Raw genomic sequence first — 23,447 nt, forward strand, 5'->3', positions numbered from 1 at the left:
GGAAGAGGGTCATGTGACACATCAAACTTATTGAGAATTTAACAAGAAAAACAATGGTGTGCTTTTTTTTAACATCAATTTATTCTTTCATGAGTTAATTACAAGTTTCTGACCACTTATAAAATGTGTTCAAAGTGCTGCCCATTGTGTTGGATTGTCAATGCAACCCTCTTCTCCCACTCTTCACACACTGATAGCACCACAGGAGAAATGCTAGCACAGGCAAGCACACCATTGTTTTTCTTGTGAAATTCCCAATAAGTTCGATGTGTCACATGACCCTCTTCCCATTGAAAAAACAAAAGTTGGATCCAAAATGGCCGACTTCAAAATGGCCACCATGGTCACCACCCATCTTGAAAAGTTTCCCCCCTCCTACAAACAGGAAGTTAATATCACCAACCATTTCCATTTTATTAAGGTGTATCCATATAAATGGCCCACCCTGTGTATTATATAAAAATATTGCTATTTTTGTTTTTCATTGACAAAATCAATTCACAGACCGATTTAAGCTGAAACAGCAATGTTCATTGCTGCAAAACACACAAGCTCACAGTCTATAGCAATTATTTTGCTGATGTGATCTCCGTAAGTTAGGAAATGAGTACAAGATTATCAAAAATATATTTATAAAAAATATGCATGTAAAATGAATTTGCAATACCTTTTGCAAAACATCAAATGTGCAATGTATACTGTAGTATGAATCAAAGTTATGCAAGTATGCATGATTTTCATTAAGTGAAAATGATATGTCCACATAGTCATCTGTTATTTTAAAAGTGTGCTCTTGTTTTTATTTACATGCATAAATTACCAATTAAAATCAACAAGAAAAGTGTTCCTAATGAGTAAAGATCTGCAAAGTGCCATGATCCAGATGAGAATTCCAGTTAAATGACATTTAAGAAAGTGGCGGAACATTGGGAATAGGGAAAACAACTCTCTTTCTCAGTGTGAATCCTGGCTGTGGAATCTGTTTCTTTGTACCAGTTTTGTCAGCTCTCATGCTCACATCATTGTTCACTTCAGTCAGAATGGACAGCAAATCAGTGCCCCTACACAAACACGCAGGAAAGAAAATGTGTGAAAAACAGAAATGCCCAAAATTTACTATACTCTTGCAGAATCATGCAGTTCTTTTGGATTCCCTGTCAATTCTGAAAATAAGTACACATTTTTGTCCACTAGAACAATAAGTAATAGCATTAGCTTTTTGCTTTATAAACTTGATGAACTAGAATTATTTTAAACAGAAATTAAAAAGATTTTCTAAATTGTCATTGTGCTCAGTGTAATAACTGGAAGAGAATATTTCAACAATATATGGAAAAAAGTATTGGGACACCTACACATTACCCCTATAGGTTTATGGAATCACATTCTAATTCCATAGACATTAATATGGAGTTGGTCCTTCACTTGGTAGCTAAAACAGCTTGTATTCCTCTGGAAAGGCTTTCTACAAGATTTTGTAGTGTGTCTGGGCATTTTTCCCATCCACACTGGTGGTGGGCTGGTTCGCAATCTCCATTCTAGTTCATCCCAAAGGTATTTGATGGGGTTGACCTCAGGACTCTGTTAGGGCCAAATTCAACCATGCCTTTATAGACCTTGCTTTGTGCACTGGGGCATAGTCTTTCTGGAATAGAAAGCAGCCTTCCCCAAACTTCCCCCACAAAGTGGAAAGCATACAGTTGTCCAAAATGTCTTGATGGATTATTAAACTTTCCCTTCACTGAAAGTAAAAGGGCCTAGGCCAGCCCATGGAAAAAAAAACAATCCCATTGCATTGTCTTTGCTCCACCAAACTTCACAATTAACAAAGTGCAGCTACACAGGTAACATTCTCCAGGTATTTGCCAAACCCAGACTCATCCATCAGACTGTCTGATAGAGAAGCAAGATTCAGCAATTCACAGAACACATTACCACTGCTACAAAGTCCCGTGATGGCATGTTTACCCCACTCAATCTTGCTTGGGATTTGATGCTTCGTGTTTGGTTATGTAAGGCTTGCATGTAGCAGCTCCGTCATGGAAGCACATGCCATGAAGCTCTAAGTGCACATTTCTGTGCTGATGTTAATACCGAAGTAGATTTGGAACTGTGAGTGTTGGTGATGTTATGCACTGTGCACCTCAACACTGACACCACTCTGAAATTTTACGCTGTCTGCCACTTGGTGGCTGAGTTACTGTGGCTTGCAATTTTCAATAATACCATCCATAGCTGGATATCTAGTAGAGTATCTAGAGGAAAGAAATTTGATGTTTGGCAACAGTGACACTCCTATTGAGGCATCATGTTTGAATTTAGTGAGCCCGTTATAATAACCCATTCTTTCACAAACATCTGTAAAGGCAGGCTGTATAGCTAGGTGTTTGATTTTTATAAATCTGTTGCAAAGGAACTGAATGAAACACCTGAATTCAATAATTAGGGGATGTGTCCCAGTACTTTGGTCCATATAGTATATGTACAAAACGGAGAAAGTACCAGACAACATAAAACATTCAAGATATCTGTATAATGGTCTGGGCACATCTAATAATACATTTATTGTCAATGTGATTTAAATAATGTGACTTATTTCAGGGGCGGCACGGTGGCGCAGCAGGTAGTGTCGCAGTCACACAGCTCCAGGGACCTGGAGGTTGTAGGTTCGATTCCCGCTCCGGGTGACTGTCTGTGAGGAGTTGGTGTGTTCTCCCCGTGTCCGCGTGGGTTTCCTCCGGGTGCTCCGGTTTCCTCCCACAGTCCAAAAACACACGTTGCAGGTGGATTGGCGACTCGAAAGTGTCCGTAGGTGTGAGTGAATGTGTGTGTGTCCTGTGAAGGCCTGGCGTCCCCTCCAGGGTGTATTCCCGCCTTGCGCCCAATGATTCCAGGTAGGCTCTGGACCCCCGCGACCCTAAAATTGGATAAGCGGTTACAGATAATGGATAATGGATGGATGGACTTATTTCAGTGTGATTTTATGAGGAATAAATATAAAAAATGAAAAACTACTCTTAATTCTACTAATACATTTTGGGATGAGTGTGTGGTGTCCCATATACTTTGTGTCATTTAACGTATTACAATAAATTTATGTAGGTTTACAAGGAATGTATAATGTTGTTATAATGTTGTGAGAAAATATGACTTGTGAATAATTATGATTCTGATTTTGATTTAAAATTGTAAGAATAATGATGAAATTAAGATGGGCTTTTATGCATTATTGCATAAAACGTAATGGACTATTTTTAATGTTTTATTTAAAACATTTTGTTATATATTTATTAAAATATATTAAGTGTTGACATTGCTGAACGTAACACTACCGTCTTGTGCTCTTTTTCTGTTTATTGCTGTAGTTGTGTAATGTGTCCACTTAGTTTTATCTAAAATGTGTAAATAATGCTTTCACCAGGCACCATGATTTTGCCAGATACTTTTAGCAAAAAATATAACTATGATAACAGTATGCAAGAAACACATTTTTAAAACTACCAATATAGGAAATGATACAAGAATTTGAATGCTCACGTTGGGACCAGTTGTTGAAGTTTCTTACACAGTGACTGCATGAACCAGGTTCCTTTTTGTCTTTCTCTGTATGAGACAAAGTTTGGCACTGTGGACATGGCCATCAGGAAGTCAGCCCCTGAGGGAATGGAGTCTCTGGGCACTTGAGCATCACAGACAATCATCTCTATGCAATTGTTAGGGCCGTCTGACTGTAGGAATGCCACAGGCTGCTCTTCTGTACCCTGGCAAGCCTGGATGAAGAAGAGTTTGGGCTTTGCATTGAGAGCAGGACACTGATCACCAGTTAGTGGCTCCATCAGCTCCCTTAACACCACTTTCTCTCCATCCACCCCAAACACGCCGCCCTCAAAGCCATGAGAAAGCACACAGCACACCACGCAATCAGCCTGAGCATGGTTATAACGGCCCAAAGTCTTCATTGCACTCAGCATTTCTGCCCTACTGCAGTCACGTACCACCACTAGCTGAAATCCCAGCCAGCGGAATACAGTCTCTAAACTCTCTGCACAAGGACACACAAACAGGATTTGACCGAACAGTGTCTATTCTGGTAAAACAAAAAAAATCATCAAGCTCCTCTTTGATCTTTGGTTAAAGTATGTTATATGGGATTGGAATTCAGATTTGTTGGTTGTGCTTACTCTGGTCTTTATCTGTTCCTTCTCTGTTGCCTAATGAGATTTGACTCTTTGAGAAGTTGTGGTTGTTAATGATCAGGCAGAAACCTCGCCAGTCACCTTTCATATCATACACCCCCACTTTCTGAAACACAAAGTAATTCAACCTTTGTCATGACACAGCAGAAAAGGACACACACACCACACTTAATTATAAAGGTAACTGGAGAATGTACCGAATGGCAGAGTTGTTCAGGGTCTAAAGAGCTTAGCTTTTTTTCTTCAGATGTCGAGGTGATGGACATGTGTTGATATTGCACTAATAACAAAACAGAAATAAAAGTGATTACTTAAATAAAATATAAAGTCAGCATATTTTGCTGAACCGACATAAATGGCAGCAGTAATTAGATGGACAGACATTTATGGTCAAATGTTTGTGGATAGCTTCTCAAGAAACATTTTTTCTCAAATCAATTAATATGTGGTTTTCCCTCTTTGCTGCAGTAACAACTTCTACACTTTTGGAAAGGCTTTCTATTTGTTTTTGGAACCCTGCAATATGTGATGATGGCACAAGAGTATTAGTGACATCAGGTACTGAATTAGTTGATTAGCTTTGAATCACAAAATCTACTGTAGGACGCTCTATGTCTCCACTGCCCAAAGCTAGGTGTTTGTAACCCTTTGTCCGACATGTTGCAGTGAGCAACTTGCGTTCAAGTTCAACTGCTGTTTTGTTAACCTGGACTACTGTCCAGCATACTTTGCTTTTTTTCTACTTTTTAAAATATATTTAAGTAGATTGTGCAATTTTTAATTTCTGTATGCACAAAAAAGGTGCACATTACCGTTGAAAATACTAATCATAGGGGGTGTCTACAAACTTTAGGACATGTATTGTATGTACTTTTTATTGACAGTGAGGTTTAATAAAGTAAGAAGTTTGTGGATGCATTACCTTGATTGGGACTTTGATTGAGACTCAGGGAAGCCAGCTTTCCCTCCATACTGACGACTGAAACCCATAGTAGATATTGCACACTGATAAGTTTTCACATTACATGCATTATATAGACAACTCTACTTCCTAGATCAAGATGAAGAGCTACAAAATATTTGGTAGAAAATCCAATATTTAATATTTAATGTCAAATTTAAAAATATATCATGTTTATTGAGTTATGAATATTAGACCAAATAGTCATAAAAAAGGCCACTCCAAGTATGCATAATGTCCCTCTTACTAAAGAATTCTCATGAAGACATGTCACCATTATGTTTTATATCATCATTTTAAGCAATTTATTTGCAGATATCTGCAATTTGCCTCCCCTCAGCCCTATATATATACCCTATAAACTCACATCATTTCAGAGACCAACAAACTGTCTCCATCCTATCATTCTCTTACTTTGATCTTTCCAATGGGGAACTCAGCTTCACACACATTCCTAAGCCACCCTGGGAGTTTGCTTCTCCAATTCAGCCTTCACAGGTGTGGTCCATATGAGCAATTTTGTTGGATAATCTAAGAGAGAACTTACTAAACTTCACTGATTTTTTTCCCCAAATGCTAAATGTTCAAAGTGGCCCTATTTATTTAGCCATATTCAATCCCCAATTTTTTTTAATTCGCCCTTTCACATTTTTTCATACAATTTTTTGGGATTAGCTCCTCACCTGGTAATGAAGACAATGAAGTTGGTCCCTGTGTAGAACAAAGAAAATAGGCAACAAAATATTTTTGATTTGTGAAGGAAAAAGTGGTAATCTAAATTCTGTAGAATGCAGGCAATATATTTGTCAGAAATGACAACCAACTTGACTAGAGTGGGTCATACTAAAAAATAAAGGGGGAACCAGTTCTTCAGAATCTTAATTAATTAATTCATTCATTCATTGTCCATAACCGCTTATCCATTTCAGATTCGCAGTGTGTCCAGAACCCACCATGGACTCACTGGGCGCAAGGTAGGAAAAAACCCCAGAGGAGGCATCAGTCCTTCACAGGGCAACACACACTCACACATTCACTCACACCTATGGACACTTTTGAGTTGCCAATCCACCTACCAACGTGTGGTTTTTGACCGTGGGAAGAAACCCATGGGGAGAACACATCAGAACTCCTTACAGTCACCTGGAAAGGGGCTAAAAGACACAACCCTAGGAGATGTGTGACAGTGACACTACCTGCTGCATCGCCATACTGCCTTCTTCAGAATAATTTGAACCTAAAAGAAAAAAAATTGTAAATAAACACTAAATAGACCCATGATACACAATTATACTATATTATTTTATAGTTAATTTTTTTTTAATTATATTATAAAAAATTTAAATATATAAGAAATCATACCTGGCTTGTATATAGCATAAGCTGCTGATTCAGGCTAATGGGATTAAAATTGCAAAGGACATGTGATAAGTAAAACACAAACACACACTACTGTAGTTGATCTGTTATTCTGCATACTTTGTTAGCACCATTTCACTATGTCCTTCAATGGTCAGGGCCCCCACAGGAGCAAACAGGAATTATCTGGATGTTGGATCATTCTCAACACAGTAGTGACACTGATATGTAGTTGGTGTGTTAGTGTGCATGGCAATGGTACAAGTGGATCTAACAACTGTCCTGCTGCTGTTTTTAAACACCTCACTGTAACTGCAGTGTTTAAAAACTCCAGCAGTGTCTGATCCATTTGTACCAGTGCAACACATACTGCATGCAGTGCTGAGAATGATCCACGAACCAAAAGTACCTGCTCTGTGGTGGTTTTGTTGAGATCTAGTGAAATGGGGCTAACACAGAATGCAAAGCAGACAGAATACAGGCTAAAAGTAGAACTACACAGTGCACCTACATGGTAAGTGGAGGAAATAAATTGGACAATTAGCATAGAATGGAGGTGACTGTTTTAATGTTATGGCTGATCAGTGTATGTTCATGATTTCTTCTGAAATCATGGCTGTTAAAGAGGTGTTTGTTGCTCCTGTTGATGTAGTAACTGTCTTTACATTTAGCCAAGAATTTATATTGGACACTGAAACATTGTTGTGAGGGTTTGACTGCATTCAGCCACAGTAGCAGTAGAGAGGTCAAAAACAAATATTAGTTCTAGATCACAAATACCCCGTTTAACACAAAAGTAACAGATGGTGCTCCATCAGCCCTTCATAAAACTTTAAATCTTTCAAGGAAGGCCCTGCTGGCATTGTGACTTTACACTCAAAAGTGTCTACTGCAGAATGCCCCATATTATTAGTTTGATTTTTTATGACGATTACATGTACTCAAACTAGCTTGATGTACTGGATGGATTGGATTATGCTGGGTGGATTATAATGGGCGTCTACCCACGTTTGAACATACTGTGTATCTTGATCTGCCATAGGCAGTATGTTGTATAATACCTGAACTTGTATATTACCTGAGCAGGAATGTTTACAGACAAGTCCTGACAATGGATTTCAGTCTTCCTATTTGTCTCCTGAGAAGTGGGGTGAGTGCCTACCAGAAGAAAAGCACATTTACTGAATCATTTTTTAAGTACAACGCTGTATAAAGTGATAGTGATTACAACTTACAAAACAGGAGAGAAGATTTATTTTTAAGCTCCTATTTGTTTTTTTTAATAAACAAGTTTAATAATTAAATTGTTAAAATTTTAAAGTGTACAATTCCCTCCCTAGTCCATGCAATACATATATAGATTTAAATTTGTAGTTCAATGTTTTTGTGTAAGTTTGTTTATTAGTTCCACCCACACATGCATAATGACCATACTGCTTTTTGATGAAACACAAACAGAGCAGCCAATCATATAAAGCCACTGAATGCTTTGTTTCAGCTTCAGATGTAAATGTTTGGTAGTGTGGACTGACAGTGAGCATGTAATGCTGAAGGTAGTAGGAGAGAGTGGTAATGGTTCCTAGACTATCTGAAAAACAGATAGCTGCACACAGTTAATTTTCCAGCACATAAACATTTGTGTTTTGGTAGATTATTCCTTTGTTGTAACAATATTGTTCGCAATAAATCATTTTACCATTGGAAACCTATACCATAAACCTTGTAAGGAACATGCATTTGTGGGATGAGCAGTAGAGCTGAGCATGTAGGTTGCGTCCATGAAAAATTTGCCAAATCCTCTTTGCAAGTTCCAAACAGCTATAGATTTACTGCCAAGAAGCATTGTTACAACAAAGAAATAATCTACCAAACACAAACACTTTTTGTATTACGTTTAGATGTGTACCTGCTGCAGCTTCATTCACACACTCACACTTTTAGCCTACTAACAATGAGATTGGTATTGGAGATTTTATAGTACAATCACTCAGTAAAATAAGTTATTACTTCATAGGCTATTTACTTTGTGACTATCATCACCAATTGCTCTCCCTTCTTTATAACAAATTTAAAAGTGACCATCATAAACAAAAAAAACTTGCATTAAAATGTATTACACTGTTTTTTGACTCACCATTTTTAGCTTCAAACTCAATGATTGTCCCCTGCAAACGAGGATGTATGCTGTCCATAATTCTTTTTACAGTGTCTAGATTATTAGCATCTAGAAGACCCTGTTTTTCCAGATCCAGAAACAATTGCAGTACTGTCTGTATGTGTCACAGTAACAAAATATAAGACAAAAAAAAAAGAGAATAAATACTGTATTTTCCAGCAAATTGCAAAGAAACTTCACCAAAATTATTACAAATCATTTGCCTTTATTGAAGCTTTTTTCCAGAGCTATTTTAGCTGAATTTTCTGCTCCTTATTACGATAAAGGATGGTAAGAGTCAACTGTGAATATTTTTCTCATCTCTTTTAATATAAAATTCCTACTAATCTGATGCTGATAATTTTGGTACTCTACCAGGTTTGCACTGTTACTAGGAGTCTTATACTCCTAAAGGTCTTACTGTTTTCACTTATATTCATTTGAGTTTCTCCTTCATTGTTTAAATTCAATATATCAAACATTCAATAGGGCGGCACGGTGGTGCAGCAGGTCGTGTCGCAGTCACACAGCTCCAGGAACCTGGAGGCTGTGGGTTCAAGTCCCTCTCTGGGTGACTGTCTGTGAGGAGTTTGGTGTGTTCTCCCTGTGTCTGCATGGGTTTCCTATGAGTGCTTTGTTTTCCTCCCATGGTAGGTGGATTGGGAACTCAAAAGTGTCCATAGGTGTGAGTGTGTGTCGCCCTGTGAAGGACTGGTGTTCCTGCCTTACACCCAGTGATTCGAGGTAGGCTCTGGACCCACCAACGACGCTGAACTGAATAAGTGGTTACAAGCGGTAACTGGATATTTATTCATAATGAATGAATGAATCAAAATATTCAACAATTGTTAAGGACACTTTTGAATGACAATTATTTAATTGTACAGAAACAGACGATTCTGATCCACAAACAGTACAACTGTGGAAATGCAGTTTGCATGTAAACACACTTACTTTGTCTTTATCCAGTGCTTTCTGAGGTAGAGTATCATGCAACAGAAACTTTATGTTTTTAAAATCCTCCTCTGAGATGTTTTCTGACAATTCAAATAACATATGTCTACAGGGTAAAAGAGAGAGATGTTTGTTAATTCAACATAACACATATATATATATATATATATATATATATATATATATATATATAATTTTTTTAAAATACTATTTACAAAAAACATTGTTCTTTTAAAATAGGAAATGGAAAGCAAATAAATTTTAAAATAAATCTGTTTCAATGTAACAATTTATTTCATGTCATTTTGGAATTAGCAAAACGAAAAAAGGAAAAATGTGTTGTTATTGTTATTATGACAAAAAAATATACAGCGTATTATTACAGACCTGTATGAAGAAACGCATCTCTTTGAGAGCTGTGGACTTAAGCTCAGCTGTCTGATCAAGTTGTAGTGTTTTGTGATGGTCAGCAGCTCTATGAGTAGTGATGGGTCCTCTGAGGACAGCAGGTCATCCTTCAGCAGCAGAGAGAACAGATGTCTGGCTGTGACCACTTGGCTGAGGTCTTTTCTTAGAAGTTCTGTGCAGAGAAAGACTAGCTCTAGCACATCAGCCTCACTTAGGGAATCCTGGACCTTTAGCATTATCTCCTGGAACCCTAGAGCCTATAATAACAAAAACAGAGCAGCTCATTCACAGTGTATATAATGGTGTGCACCCCTGAAAAATGACTACAACAAAACCACTGATCATTTTTCCGGTCTTTACCCATAGAAGCTGTATGTGTGAATGCAAACACCTGTAACATTTGTCCCAGACATTGCTCAGATTATATCCTGCTAACGCTCTAGTACAAACTCCTGTTAGTGTCCATATGAGCATGTATGAAAAGAGCCTCTTTCATGCTGGAGAACCATGCTATATCTACTGAAAATGCACTTCTCCTGAGTTCATAAGTGAAAATGGCTTTAATTTAAATCAATAAGTTATTTTACACCCATATATTAATTGAAATATATATTTTAAATCTTCCAAAAATAATTATAATTTACTTCATAATTAGTCTTTAACTATTTTAATTGTTTTTCTTTAATATTTTTACCAGAAGATATTTTCAATAAAAGAGTTTTTCACAATCAAACTGTTACCAGAAAACAACACTGCAGTTTTGAAGAACATATCCTCAGGTACAGTGTAAAATTTACATTTGTTTTACTGTAGGAATCAGGGGTAATTGTGCTGAAAACCCATGAATAATGTCAGGTGTTAAATTCCATAACAGGGTTAAATCAAGGTTTTACCAGAAATGTCCATGGCAGTATTGTAAAACACGTTTTAATGTATACAAGATATAATTTTTGTGTGTTTTTACTGTGGGAACTAAGAGTAATAGCGAACAAAATATCCTAGAAATGGCCATAAGATTCCATATATATGAAAGAAATTTGAGTGCTATTAAAGGGACAAATCAAATTGTTACCAGGCCACTCCACTGCAGTGAAAAACATGTTCACGGGTATCACTATATTTGCTATAGTTTTCATGTGTTTTTACTGTAGAAATCTGGAGTAATAGTTATACAAAATGTAATAAATACAATTCCATATATAGCAGAATTTTAATGCTATTAAAGAGTAAAGTCGGTTAAAACGGTTAAAAAACCGTTAAAAACGGTTACCAGAGAATAGTAGTCTTTAAGAACAAACTGGCCACGAAAAGATTATTCACAATTATTTGCAATGTTCTTAGGTACACAGGGTATGTGTTTTTACTGCAGGAATCTGGAGTAATATCATTTAAATATTCCCTAAACATTATGTTTGAATTTGTTATTTGGCAGAATTCTGAATGCTAAAGGCTTAAATCAGAACCAGAACAATTAATTTTAAATGAGCATTAAATGGTTGAATTAAACTGTCACCAGAGAACTCTACACTTGAAGAACAAATTGAAGAACAGACATACAGGCTACAGACAGACAAAATAAGAACTGTGAAACTCTTCACAAATCAGCCTGGTTAGCCTTCCAACGATGATGCGTAAAATAGGCGGATTTCGGCTTGACGTCATCTAATTCACAAATCAGGAGGTAAAAGAGTCTGTCGATGTACGTCACGTAATTCCGAGAATCGCTAAACTGTTGTTTCCTAGATCCTTTTCAAGCTATTTTAGTCACCATTTAAGGTATCACTGTAAGATTGTACAGTCTTATATAATAACTTTATTCTTGCTTCCCCTTATCTGACTTTTAGACGTTCCCGGATTTAAGTGCCAATAACTTGGATTTGTTGATATCTTAATGTAGGGTACTCACATCATCTTCCATGGTGGAAAGCGCGGCCATTAGCAACAACGTTAGCTCAAAACAAGAAAATTCTTCTTGGGCGTTGTCATGTTCAGGTGAATCGTCCGAAACAGGCGCCTCACTACGCCGAGCTTTGCTGAGTAACGGAGACCCAGGGACAATGGTCGAACAGAGATATCGTCTAAAAATTACGGTTTGTATTCACTTTAAAAATAACTTCCCCCAAGTAACGCATAGAAAATTGCTACCACCTGTTATGGTATGTCTGTCTAGAAACAGAGAAAGCGAAACAAGGAAAACGCAACAATTCGGCCCGCCCACATGACGCATCATAAACCTTCATAACCTCCCACTTGCTAGTACAGTATATCCACCTACTGTGGATGACCAAAATGATACACTGAACGATTATTGGGCTCCATTTTATCAGCTCCACTAACCATATAGGGTCACTTTTTTGTAGTTCTAAAATCCTAGACTATTTATGGAGGAGTGTATATTTGTAGTTGTAGAAAATACGTGTCACACCTGTATCAGTAAATTTGAAGGCACAGAAAATCTCTTTAGGAGTTGCAAACCTGTAGATTTTTCCTCTCCCACAAATATAACTTAACAGTTACACCTTTACAAATTCGTCACAAAACCTGTCTTGTGTATGTGTTTGTGGTGAGCCAGTCAGCCGTGGTTATTGGATTGGTTTTCAAGAAAAAACAGCCAGGTTCAGGTGAGAGAGACAGGTGAAAATTATGTGGCTTCATTGCTCGTAGTAGAGTGACCAGATGCCCTAAAAAATAAAAAAATTGAGAAGTCCTAAATGCTGAATAATAACTGATTTAGAAATAGCTCATTTGAATGGGGCGGCACAGTGGTGCAGCAGGTAGTGTCACACAGCTCCAGGGACCTGGAGGTCGTGGGTTCGATTCCCGCTCCGGGTGACTGTCTGTGAGGAGTGTGATGTGTTCTCCCTGTGTCTGCGTGCGTTTCCTCCCACAGTCCAAAAACAGGTTGGTAGGTGGATTGGCGACTCAAAAGTGTGTGTTGCCCTGTGAAGGACTGGCGCCCCCTCCAGGGTGTATTCCAGCCTTGCGCCCAATGATTCCAGGTAGGCTCTGGACCCACCGCGACCCTGAACTGGATAACAGATAAGGTTACAAGTTACAGATAATTAATGAATTGTGCATCTGAATATAATTGCTCTTGAATTGAACTTTCAAGAACACGTTATCACTGTTATTATTTATGATTAATAAATTCAGATAATAAAATTCAAGCTCAAAAAAATAAGTTGTTCAAATTCGGTGCACCAAATTCAGATACCAAAATACGAGTTACAAAAAAATTCAGATAAACATCTGGGACACCAAGGATGAGAAATCGATTCATTTGGATTTTCTCTGTCGCCGCTAGATGGCGAAATACGAACACAACTTCCATACCGTGGAAAAACTACACGTTTAGCTTCCTTCCGCGGATATTATCTCTTTATTTTCAAAGTGTCTCAAAAATATGAAAGGCTCACTAAAGACACAATATAACAGATATATAATTGATATCCTGAAGATGAAGAAATTTTACTGTGGATTTTTTTTTGTAATGGCCCTGTGAACAGAGCATGTGATATGACAGAATATGTGGAATTTTTTGAGGGAAAATATAAATGTTCGAATCAGTCGGTTGAATTCCAGCCAGAGGTTACTCACCTCAGTTCACAAGATATCAACACCTCTTTTACTACTGAGGAGAACACCAGCACAATTGTACAGGAGGGTGAATCCGATGTTAACCAGAGGAATGGTGGAGAGTAGGAGAGGGTGAAAGAAAAAGGAATTGGACAGAGAATAAAAGTAAAATGACCAGCTATAGTAGATAATGTAGGGTGGAAGTGTATAAATGATGATTTGAAAGGTATATTAGTTGAAGGGATCAGAAGAAATAAATAGTTTAGGTAAAGTTATTTATGAATATGGAAAGGCAAGGTTTGGTAGGTTGCAGGAAAAGCAAAGGGGACAAGATATAGTGAAGTCAAGAAAGTAGAAATAGATAAACTAATACAGGAGTTAAGGGCTCTTAGAAAACAGTGGAGGTGAGTAGGGGAAGAGGAAAGAGAGGGCATTAGGGTTATTACAGAAAGAGCTTAAGTAGGTTGGCAGTGTTGAGAAGAGCAGAGAACTTGAGGAAAAGGAGGAAAACGATGGAAAATGCTAGGGCAGCTTTCTTTAGGAATCCATTTAATTTTGTGAAGACCTTATTTGGTATAGAGAAATCTGGGAGTTTAAAAGTTGGAAAAAGGGAATTAGAGGAGCATTTCAATGACGTTTACACTGATAAGGATAAAGCAAAGGAGCTAGAGTTGCCACAAGATATTCCACCACTAGGTGAAATAGAGCGGCAAATGGAGGTTAGCCCACCAAAGTGGAGTGAGGTTCCAGATGTGTTGCATCAAGCAAAGGCATGCTCTGCCCCAGGGCCTAATGGTGTGCCGCTTGTAGCAACTTGATGTCCTTCCAACTCCACAAAATCAGGTGCTAAGGGTTTTAGCATGTTTGTTGGGCAGCAAACACGTAGAGGTAAATGCATTAATGAGTGTTTTTTTGGTAATAAAGTGATAAGATTGGTGCATGAGGGGAATGTATTTGAGGGTGTGCACAGGCTATGAATATTGGTAGAAGCACGAGATTGGAAATTACTGGTGGACGTAGGTAAAAAAAAAACTGCAGGTTTGCATTGCATTAACTACACTGAGGCCAGATATGGTGCTGTACTCTGAAAGAAAACAGATTTCATAGAGTTAATGGTTCAATTTGAGGATGCAGTAGACAAGGCATCTGGACTTGGCAGCTGAGGTGAGGGAACATGGGTGGCAGGCACGTGTAAGACCTGTGTAGATAGGTGTTAGGGGATTTGTAACCAAGTCTGACACATCCCTGCTTGTGCAGTTTGGTATTAGGGTATGGAAACTAAGGACAGCTGTGATGAAGTTATCAGAAACAGCTGAAAGGTCTAGTCAGTTGTTGTGGATGAGGAGAACACAGACTAGTTGGGGATGCACTGTAGAGGTGCTGTTGTGGTGGTTGGTGATGTAGCACATAAAGATCACATGGAACTTGTGGAACTGAGCATACATTAACGGTGCCAATAGGGGCTAGATACAGCGTTAGTCACCAGGGAGGCCAGTGTGGATTTACAGTTGTTGATACTTAAGGGTAAGGTAGGACTGTAAATCTAGATTGGAATGGGGTGGGTCTGGGATGCCAGACTTCACTGTTGAGCCTTCTGAAGGTGAGAACACTGACGAGAGGAGGTGCCTACCTGATGACCCATGTCAAGAGCTAGTGATGCAGTGGGTGGTTTGGGTACTCATGTGATGGGCTCAATGAGTAACCGTAGATGTTTAAGGGTAGCTGGTTGCTGATCGGATCATAAATTACCACAGCAACCTTAGGGTGTAGCTATAGGATTGGAACAATAGAAATGATGTGGCTGCAGGTAGGAAGAGAGTGGGGTGGGCCCTATGTGAAGCTCTAATGTATTGGCATAGGGTATTTTACATCTTATCTTGTGTATGATTATAATAATAGCATTTCCCTTTCAAAATCAAATGTACTAATCTCTTCAAAACAAAGTTTCAGGTCTTAACATTCATTCATTTCATTCATTCAACTGCTTATCCAATTCAGGGTCGCAGTGGGTCCGGAGCCTACCTGGATTCATTGGGTGCAAGTTGGGAACAAACCCCAGTCCTTTGCAGGGTGACACACACTCACTCACACACTCACACCTATAGACACTTTTGAGTCATCAATCTACCTTCCATGGTTTTATGGAAGGAGACCGGAGCACCCAGTGGAAACCCACATGGACACAAGGAGAACACACCAAACTCCTCAAAGACAGTCACGTAGAGTGACAAGAGACAGGTCCCTGTGACTGCGACACTACCTGCTGCGCCATCCCATATATTAACATATGAGTAATAAAGTTGGTTCAATTAGATGAAGCATACAAGACTGGAGTGAACCAGATAATAGTCAGACCTACCCACAAATTGTTTTTCTTTTCAGTCATGGTATTGAAAACAAAGGGAATCTCCAGGAAACACTTGTCAGACAATGAACTAAACTTTATTGATCTATTCCTGTGCAATAATTCAGATTATTTTTTGGTAAGATCCAACAGGAATAAATTTATTAACTTAAGAGATGAAAAAGAAATGTTTTTGAAGTTGTTTGTATTTCATTCATTTGAAAAACAATTTCAATTATGGACATATTTAGGTGGAAACATTTTCTTGATCTCAAATTTAACTAAACCACTGAGGCATAAAACAGATTTAGGATAAACAACAAATGATGTAAATTATTTTATTAAACACAGAAAAGTATGTCTCAGGTAGAAAAAATTGTTGTGCAGCATTCCTAAGGTTAAAAACTTGATATTTTCTTGGTGTCCCAGGGTTTCCGATGAGTGCCATGATGCAAGCTATGTGGTCCAACCTGTTGCACCTGGATTTGGAACCAGCCACGGGTAAACTCCTTTAACTTTGAGAAATGGCTCTGTGACTCCTGCACAAAGGACTCTAATGGAAAGACACAAGAAGTCAGTATCAGTTATAATTAAAGGTGAGCATTCCCATCCTACCACCATACTTGAAAAAAACAAATTTAATGGTTTTATATGTTTGTGATTGATTGTATTTTTTGTTGTACTGAAAATGACACAAACAGAATTTTACTTTCTATATATCTGCAGCTAGCGCACAGTCAGAGGGTTTATCTTGTACGAAATTCCACAAATTAAAAAATGTTCAGTTTAGTTCAGTGTTTGAGACTTTGTAGCAAACTCATTCATTTTTCCTTTAAAATGAAAGTTATAGGAACACGGGGTTGAGAGGGTTACACCAAAAACAACATTACAAATATTTATAAAAACGTTATTTTAGTTTTTAAAAATTACATATAAACCTATTCAGGTCTTCAAGCACTGGTGGATGGTTGATCCTGGTTAAGAGTGTGCTGTGCACTGAATATGCATTCTCACAAATTTTTTTATCTAAACCTTTTGAAATATCAATTCCTGTTTAATTTTAGGCTTTGATTGCTGGTTGTGTTTAACACATAGAAAGTGTCACATAAAAATGTCAAATAACATTGACTTCAATTTCAGAAATATTCAAATGTGTGTGTGTGTATATATATGCTGCAAATTCCTGACAAGTAAAAATGTCTGTGTGAGTTACATAAATATAAGGGAACATGTTCATTAAATTTAGAAACCAGGACATTTTAAAACAACTTAAGACCTCAGCTAGTTCACGCAGGAGTACAGATAACAGAAAACATGAGATCCATGGGTGGTGCAACATTAGTGTCACTGTCACACAACTCCAGGGTCCTGGAGGTTGTAGGTTCGAGCCCCACTCCGGAGTTTGGTGTGTTCTACTCGTGTTCACGTTGGTTTCCTCCGGGTGCTCCGGTTTCCTCCCACGGTACGAAAAACACACATTGACAGGTGGATTGGCAACTCAAAAGTTTCCATAGATGTGAGTGTGCGTATCACCCTGTGAAATACTGGCGCCCCCTACAGGGTGTGTTCCTGCCTTGCACCCAGTGATTTCAGGTAGGTTGCGGAAACTGAACTGGATAAGCATCTACAGATAATGAATTAATGAATGAGATCCGTTTTACTTTCAAATCTCAAACTTTAAAAATGGAAGATAAGGTCTGTTAATGCTCCAGTACAGTCTACAGTATTTACACAGCATATATGTTGTACATGCAACCAGAAAGGAATGTTAGAAACATGTATTTAAAGTAACTTTGCAAATCATTCAAAATGAGCATCTAAGATTTTGGAGAAATGCAGTTCTCTGGTTTGTTTATGTTCAGAATTTACACGTCTAATAAGGTGGACTGGTGTGTTTAAGAAAGAATTCAGCTGCTATTTGTAAGTGGCTGAAGTTCAACCTGTCTGTACATTTTTATTCACTGTCTGAATTACCACAGAAACTCATTTGTAGCATGAGAGGTTTAGTTTTGCACTTACAGTCCATTTACTTCAGAATTTGGCATCAAGTCTACCTTAAGTAATCCAAAATAGCAAAAAATAAGTTTACTCTCATATGGAGCAGGAATATACTAATATCCCCATCATGATTTATGCTTTTCAATGTTTGGAAATCTATTTGCTATCTAAAATAGCCCAGATGTCCTTTCTGTACCATGTGCAGAAAGAGAGAGAAATCCTAAGAATTTTATGTAAACCCCTTATAAATCCTTAAATTCCATATTTAGTTGAAAATGGTACAAATGCAAGATTTCAAGTTTAAACTGAGAGAGTTTGTTTGTATTTAGTTATTTATTACAATATTTTGTATTTGACTCCAGAAACAGGGACAGGGTCATGTTTACCATGGTGTTGCATCATGTGTGACAGGTCTGGATTAGTTTAGCATCAGGACATTTTATCAGGTAGCCATGATGTTATGTGGTTGTGGATTCCCTGAAAAAGACATCTGGATGGTAGCATGTTGCTGTTAAACCTCTGTATATCATTCAGCATTAACAGTGTCTTCACAGATGTGCACTAATGCACCCCCTCACCAATCCAGATGCTGGCTTTTGAACTGTGCTTTTATAACAAGCCAGATGATTTTTCATTGGCTGATATGGATATTTTAGACCACAGAACACTTTTCCACTATGCCTCAGTCTATCTTAAAGGTGACATTCATGATTGTCACCAAAAATAATTTTTATAACATTCAGAAGACATTTCCTCCCCCTTTGCTTCTCTCCAGTCATATTTTTTACGAAGCCCTGATGTCAGTAAATGAGTTAAAAATCAAAGTGGCTTGGTCGGACATGCTTCCTCTCTCTGCTCAGGGAAAAAATGGCTGAGAGAGTCCTCCAGACTATGAAAAACATATGTTTGTGTGGTAATTAAAACAGTTAAGCTTCAGCCACATACAAGTCATTTTTCTCACCATTCCACCTTTAATTCACTGCCACCTATGGGGCTGAAGGCTACGGAGTCCCTAAGGTGGCACGGTGGGTTTATTTAGCAAGTCGTGGCCACTATAAAGTATATTGATGCCACGAAATAATATTTTGAGGCCTCAAAATAATCAAAGAGAATCAAATAGCAAAAATGGTGGAAGACAAAGTAGGTTTGTACAAGTTTTGTCAGGGTGTGCAGTGATTTCATGGCCTCAATTTACTATTTTGTGGCCTCAATATATTATTTTGTGGACACAAAATACTATTTCGTGGCCTCAATATATTATTTCTTGGACACAATGCTATTTTGTGGCCTCAATATATTAATTTGTGGCCTCAAAATACTATTTTGTGGTCTCAATATATTATTTCGTGGCCTCAATATATTATTTTGTGGCCTCAAATATATTATTTTGTGGCTTAAATATACTATTTCATGGCCTCAATATATTATTTTGTGGACACAAAATACTATTTCGTGGCCTCAATATATTATTTCGTGGACACAGAATACTATTTCTTGGCCTCAAAATACTATTTTGTGGTCTCAATATATTATTTTGTGGGCTCAAAATACTGTTTTGTGGCCACTATATAGTATTTTGTGGCCTCAAAATACTATTTCGTGTCTTCAAAATACTATATAGTGGCCACGACTTGCTAAATAAACCCACCATGTCACAACAGGGGCTCTGTAGGGAAGACAGTTATTTTGGGGGGGGGGGGTTTGCACCTTATATATACAGATTTTTCCAGATTCTATTAATCTTTTAAGAAGGCTTGGTGGTTAGGGAACTGAGCTTGTAACAGAAAGGTTCGATCCCAAAAGCCAGCAGAGCAGCTAAACCCCAGCTGCTCCCCTGGCACCGTGGCTAGGGTTGCCCACTGCTCTGAGTATGTGTGCTCACTGCCCCCTCGTGTTCACTATTGTATGTTTAAATGTGTGTTTCGCTGCACAGATTGGGTTAAATGCGGAGAACTCTGGAGAGAGGTTAGTCTCAAAATACTTTACAAATGCGTAAATGTTAATCCACAAATAAAACGTCACATATGTTTCACTATTCACAAATTAACACATCCCAATCTGTGTCTCACAGTCTGCAGTTTGTACAAATACAGTTACATTCATAAATACATGTTTTTGGTTTTCATAGATATATCACAATTTTATGCGAAAATAAATACATTTGTTTAAAATTACATTGCAGATATTTGTAAAGTCGAAGTCTGGAATTTAAAATTTATTTGTAAAATGTAGAATCTGCGTTTGTGGATAAAGTCACTCACGTGTTTTTCGTGACGTGCATTTGTTCATTTCCTCTCGCGGGTTTTTGGATTTTGAGACTTTCCTCTTGCATTTCACCCGATCCAAATACAAATGCAGCCTGATCCACAAATGTGACCAGCAGGCGAACAAGCCACCGCTAGGTGGCACTGTTGTTTTCCCCAGTGTCTCAGAACTGACCTGTTTCTCTCAGGGCCGCAGCTAAACACCCCCCTGTAGGCGGCACTATGACTCCATTGGCTGCTGCAGTAAATGATATACAGCTAACTCCGGCTGCTGATTGGCTAAATAAAAATGATGACCAATGAGAAGCGCATATTCTGTTGCGTAGCCGTATGGTATCTGCCCCTCCCTCGGACTGAGGGAGAGCATCTGTCTGAAACAAATCACCCGTTTTAACAGTCAAATCTCAAAATTACGAAACATACCAGTTCCGTATCAGTCCAATAAGCAACACGGTTTTAGTCCAAATACGGGATGGTTTTAACGTATTTTATCTGACAACCCTAGTCTGAAATTAGGGAATTTAGGGCACCTTCAAAAATGTTCCACAGTGATCCCCCTCCTAACTGTCTGTGATTTTAAGCTGAATTCAGCGGCTCGGGGGGCTTTTTGTTCGAAGTTCCTCATTAAATGTTGCGCAAATGCTTCTCCGCTTAAGTTGGCCCCACACGTCCTAAAACAGAGCCACCTAGCGGTGGCTTGTTCGCCTGCTGGCCACATTTGTGGATCAGGCTGCATTTGTATTTGGAGCGGGTGAAATGCAAGAGGAAAGTCTCAAAATCCAAAAACCCGCGAGATCCAGAAGCCACAAATGAATATATATATATATATATATTTTTTTTTTTCCTGTTCATTGCCTGAACATAACATATCGAAAATGGAAAATACTGCAGATGCACTGTGCAATTATATGCACTTATGGCACTTTAAATGTTGTCCAATATTTAATCTCAGCAAACGAATGGAGTACTCAATTGGCATATACGTTTTCATTTGTTCTCTGTGGAGGATATATTAGTAAACAGTCGTGTAGTGTGACCAGAAGTAGCCAGACCTTTACACTGTGAGTGTGTGTGATCGTATCGCGCTCCGCTGGCCTTACTCACGGTCAGTGACGAGGGAGCGCGAGGCTGTGATGCGCTCCCGCGGCTGCGCGAGGTGCCTCCGGCCGAGTCCGTGATTTCTGGACAGAACGCAGTCCACGTACAGGTCCCAGAACACCTGCGCGAGGTCCCAGAACAGTGCGCCGTGCTTCCGGTTGTCTGAGGACTTGAGGAACAGCATGAGATCCCAGAAGGCGGGAACAGTGTCCGCGATCCGGGGCGCGCGCATCTCCAGCAGTAGCGCGGAGGAGGACTCCCAGCACTGCGGGTCCGCGCGCCGCAGAGACAGAGGGTCCACTTGCCCGGGGCTCTGCGCGCGTAGGCTGCACGCGCACACACACGCCAGCAGCAGCACTGCCCTCCAGAGACGCACGCGATCCATCTGCCACAGAAACAAATGGAATTTCTGTTCAACGCAAGGATGAGATTACAAGTTAATGCGGGTAGTCGCCGCACGTGCTTAAGTGGATTAGACCTGATCGATTCGTTCAAATCACAGTAAATTTGTTTGTAGCTACTTTAGTTCAAACAGAAGTATGAACCATTTATTTTCATTCTAATGTTTGCGGTTTAATTTGCTGTTGTGTTCTGTTTGGTCACACCTGATCTGAGACCAAAGGTATTCCAAAAGAGAAGAATAGATGTGTGCTGAAAGATGTCCCATTGTAGAAACATACCTTATTCTGTACTATTAAGTAGTTTTTGACCTTATTGCTCTTTATTATATCCTAATTAGGGCGTTAGGTTACCCCAGGAGCAATGCTTTTATTTTTTAATAAGAGCTGGAGAATACACAGGATTTGTGTTAGCTGCATGTTACCGACATGTTACAGATTTCTGTGAATGGTTGTGGGTGCAAACTTCATGAAATTAAATTAAAGCATTCAATGACCTTAAATATCCTTCACTCAATGGTTGTGGTGTAAAATAAATCAATACATTAATTAAAACTGCAGCTGAGAAGAGAAAACTTCTAAAACAAAATCCTTGAGGAGAAAAAATACTAATAGAGCAATAATAAAGACATGCAAAAATGTTATTTAAAATTAACTTGTATTCAAAAATTAGTTAAGAGTACAGCAGTTAGAAGATGAAGAATTTTGGGTGTTGCTGGTTTCAGCGTGAACATGTCCACACATCATCCAGTTAATACACTTGAATATATAATTTTCCTCCAAACAGCACAGCGCATGATTTCTGTATATTTACTCAGTTTAATTTACTGTAAACCAAACACATTTTCCCCATTATGTTAAATGCAGACAGTAAGCAGAGGCATTTTGCCATTGTGTACTGTTCATTTAGAAATGTTTTAGTTTATATTCATGAAAACTTGATAAAAGGAACAGTCATAATTTAGTAGCTCCTGTATAAAAATGAATGGAGAAAACACGCTCTTACCTCAGAGATGACAGGAAAGAATGGTGTGTGAGGTTTTGTTTGTGTAATTTCCCCCAATAACGTCAGTCTCATCAAAGGGGGCTGGTCAATGTATTAGGCCCCTCACGGTACTCAGCAGAAATGTCAGTGTTGGGCTCTAGCTGATGCAAAAGTGTCCCACTGATAGAGAGCTGCTGTTAATTTCACATCTTCCCTCACAGTTCTGATCCATTTTCCTCAGACAGATGAACTATCCCAAGCAGTTATATAATTCATTCATTCATTCATTATCTGTAAGTGCTTATCCAGTTCAGGGTCGTGGTGGGTCCAGAGCCTACCTGGAATCATTGGGCGCAAAGTGGGAATACACCCTGGAGGAGGCACCAGTCCTTCACAGGGCAACACACACTCACACAATCACTCACACACTCACACCTACGGACACTTTTGAGTCGCCAATCCACCTACCAACGTGTGTTTTTGGACTGTGGGAGGAAACCGGAGCACCCGGAGGAAACCCACGCAGACACAGGGAGAACACACCACACTCCTCACAGACAGTCACCCGCAGGAAACCCACGCAGACACGGGGAGAACACACTAACTCCTCACAGACAGTCACAATTGAACCCATAACCTCCAGGCCCCTGGAGCTGTGTGACTGTGACACTAACACACACCACCGTGCCCCCCCACCCCCCGCAGTTATATAAATGTGTTTAAAAGTAAAGAGAGCTGATTTTCCAAATGT

General features: G+C 38.8%; 2 protein-coding genes and 1 long non-coding RNA gene across 4 annotated transcripts in view; 1 reads left to right on the plus strand and 2 right to left on the minus strand.

The window, feature by feature from the left end:
* On the minus strand, positions 1 to 12,063 carry casp10 (caspase 10, apoptosis-related cysteine peptidase). Of its 2 annotated transcripts, none has more exons than XM_066685904.1 (13): positions 11,940 to 12,063; positions 10,013 to 10,290; positions 9,626 to 9,731; positions 8,651 to 8,786; positions 7,595 to 7,674; positions 6,520 to 6,553; positions 6,354 to 6,394; positions 5,841 to 5,868; positions 5,119 to 5,175; positions 4,394 to 4,476; positions 4,182 to 4,302; positions 3,538 to 4,042; positions 1 to 1,061 (listed from the first exon to the last, which is right to left on the minus strand). In XM_066685904.1, exons 1-13 carry the CDS (start codon positions 11,967 to 11,969, stop codon positions 908 to 910), a joined length of 1,653 nt encoding a protein of 550 aa, XP_066542001.1. In that variant the 5' UTR covers positions 11,970 to 12,063; the 3' UTR covers positions 1 to 907. The 2 variants fall into 2 exon arrangements, with proteins under 2 accessions (XP_066542001.1, XP_066542000.1); XM_066685903.1 differs by having other exon boundaries at positions 919 to 2,917.
* Positions 11,739 to 23,447, plus strand: part of LOC136710405 (uncharacterized) — a 22,260-nt gene continuing 10,551 nt past the window's right edge. The window contains exons 1-3 of the long non-coding RNA XR_010804628.1: positions 11,739 to 11,809; positions 11,931 to 12,123; positions 16,383 to 16,549. This is a non-coding gene — a long non-coding RNA (uncharacterized lncRNA). The remainder of the gene's footprint in view (positions 11,810 to 11,930; positions 12,124 to 16,382; positions 16,550 to 23,447) is intronic.
* On the minus strand, positions 16,199 to 22,030 carry LOC136710404 (protein FAM237A-like). The gene is made up of 2 exons (XM_066685905.1): positions 21,320 to 22,030; positions 16,199 to 16,506 (listed from the first exon to the last, which is right to left on the minus strand). The coding sequence occupies exons 1-2, from the start codon at positions 21,696 to 21,698 to the stop codon at positions 16,352 to 16,354; spliced, it is 534 nt and encodes a 177-aa protein (XP_066542002.1). The 5' UTR covers positions 21,699 to 22,030; the 3' UTR covers positions 16,199 to 16,351.

The sequence above is a fragment of the Hoplias malabaricus genome, chromosome 12, assembly GCF_029633855.1.
Source record: "Hoplias malabaricus isolate fHopMal1 chromosome 12, fHopMal1.hap1, whole genome shotgun sequence".
Taxonomy (NCBI): Eukaryota; Metazoa; Chordata; class Actinopteri; order Characiformes; family Erythrinidae; genus Hoplias; species Hoplias malabaricus.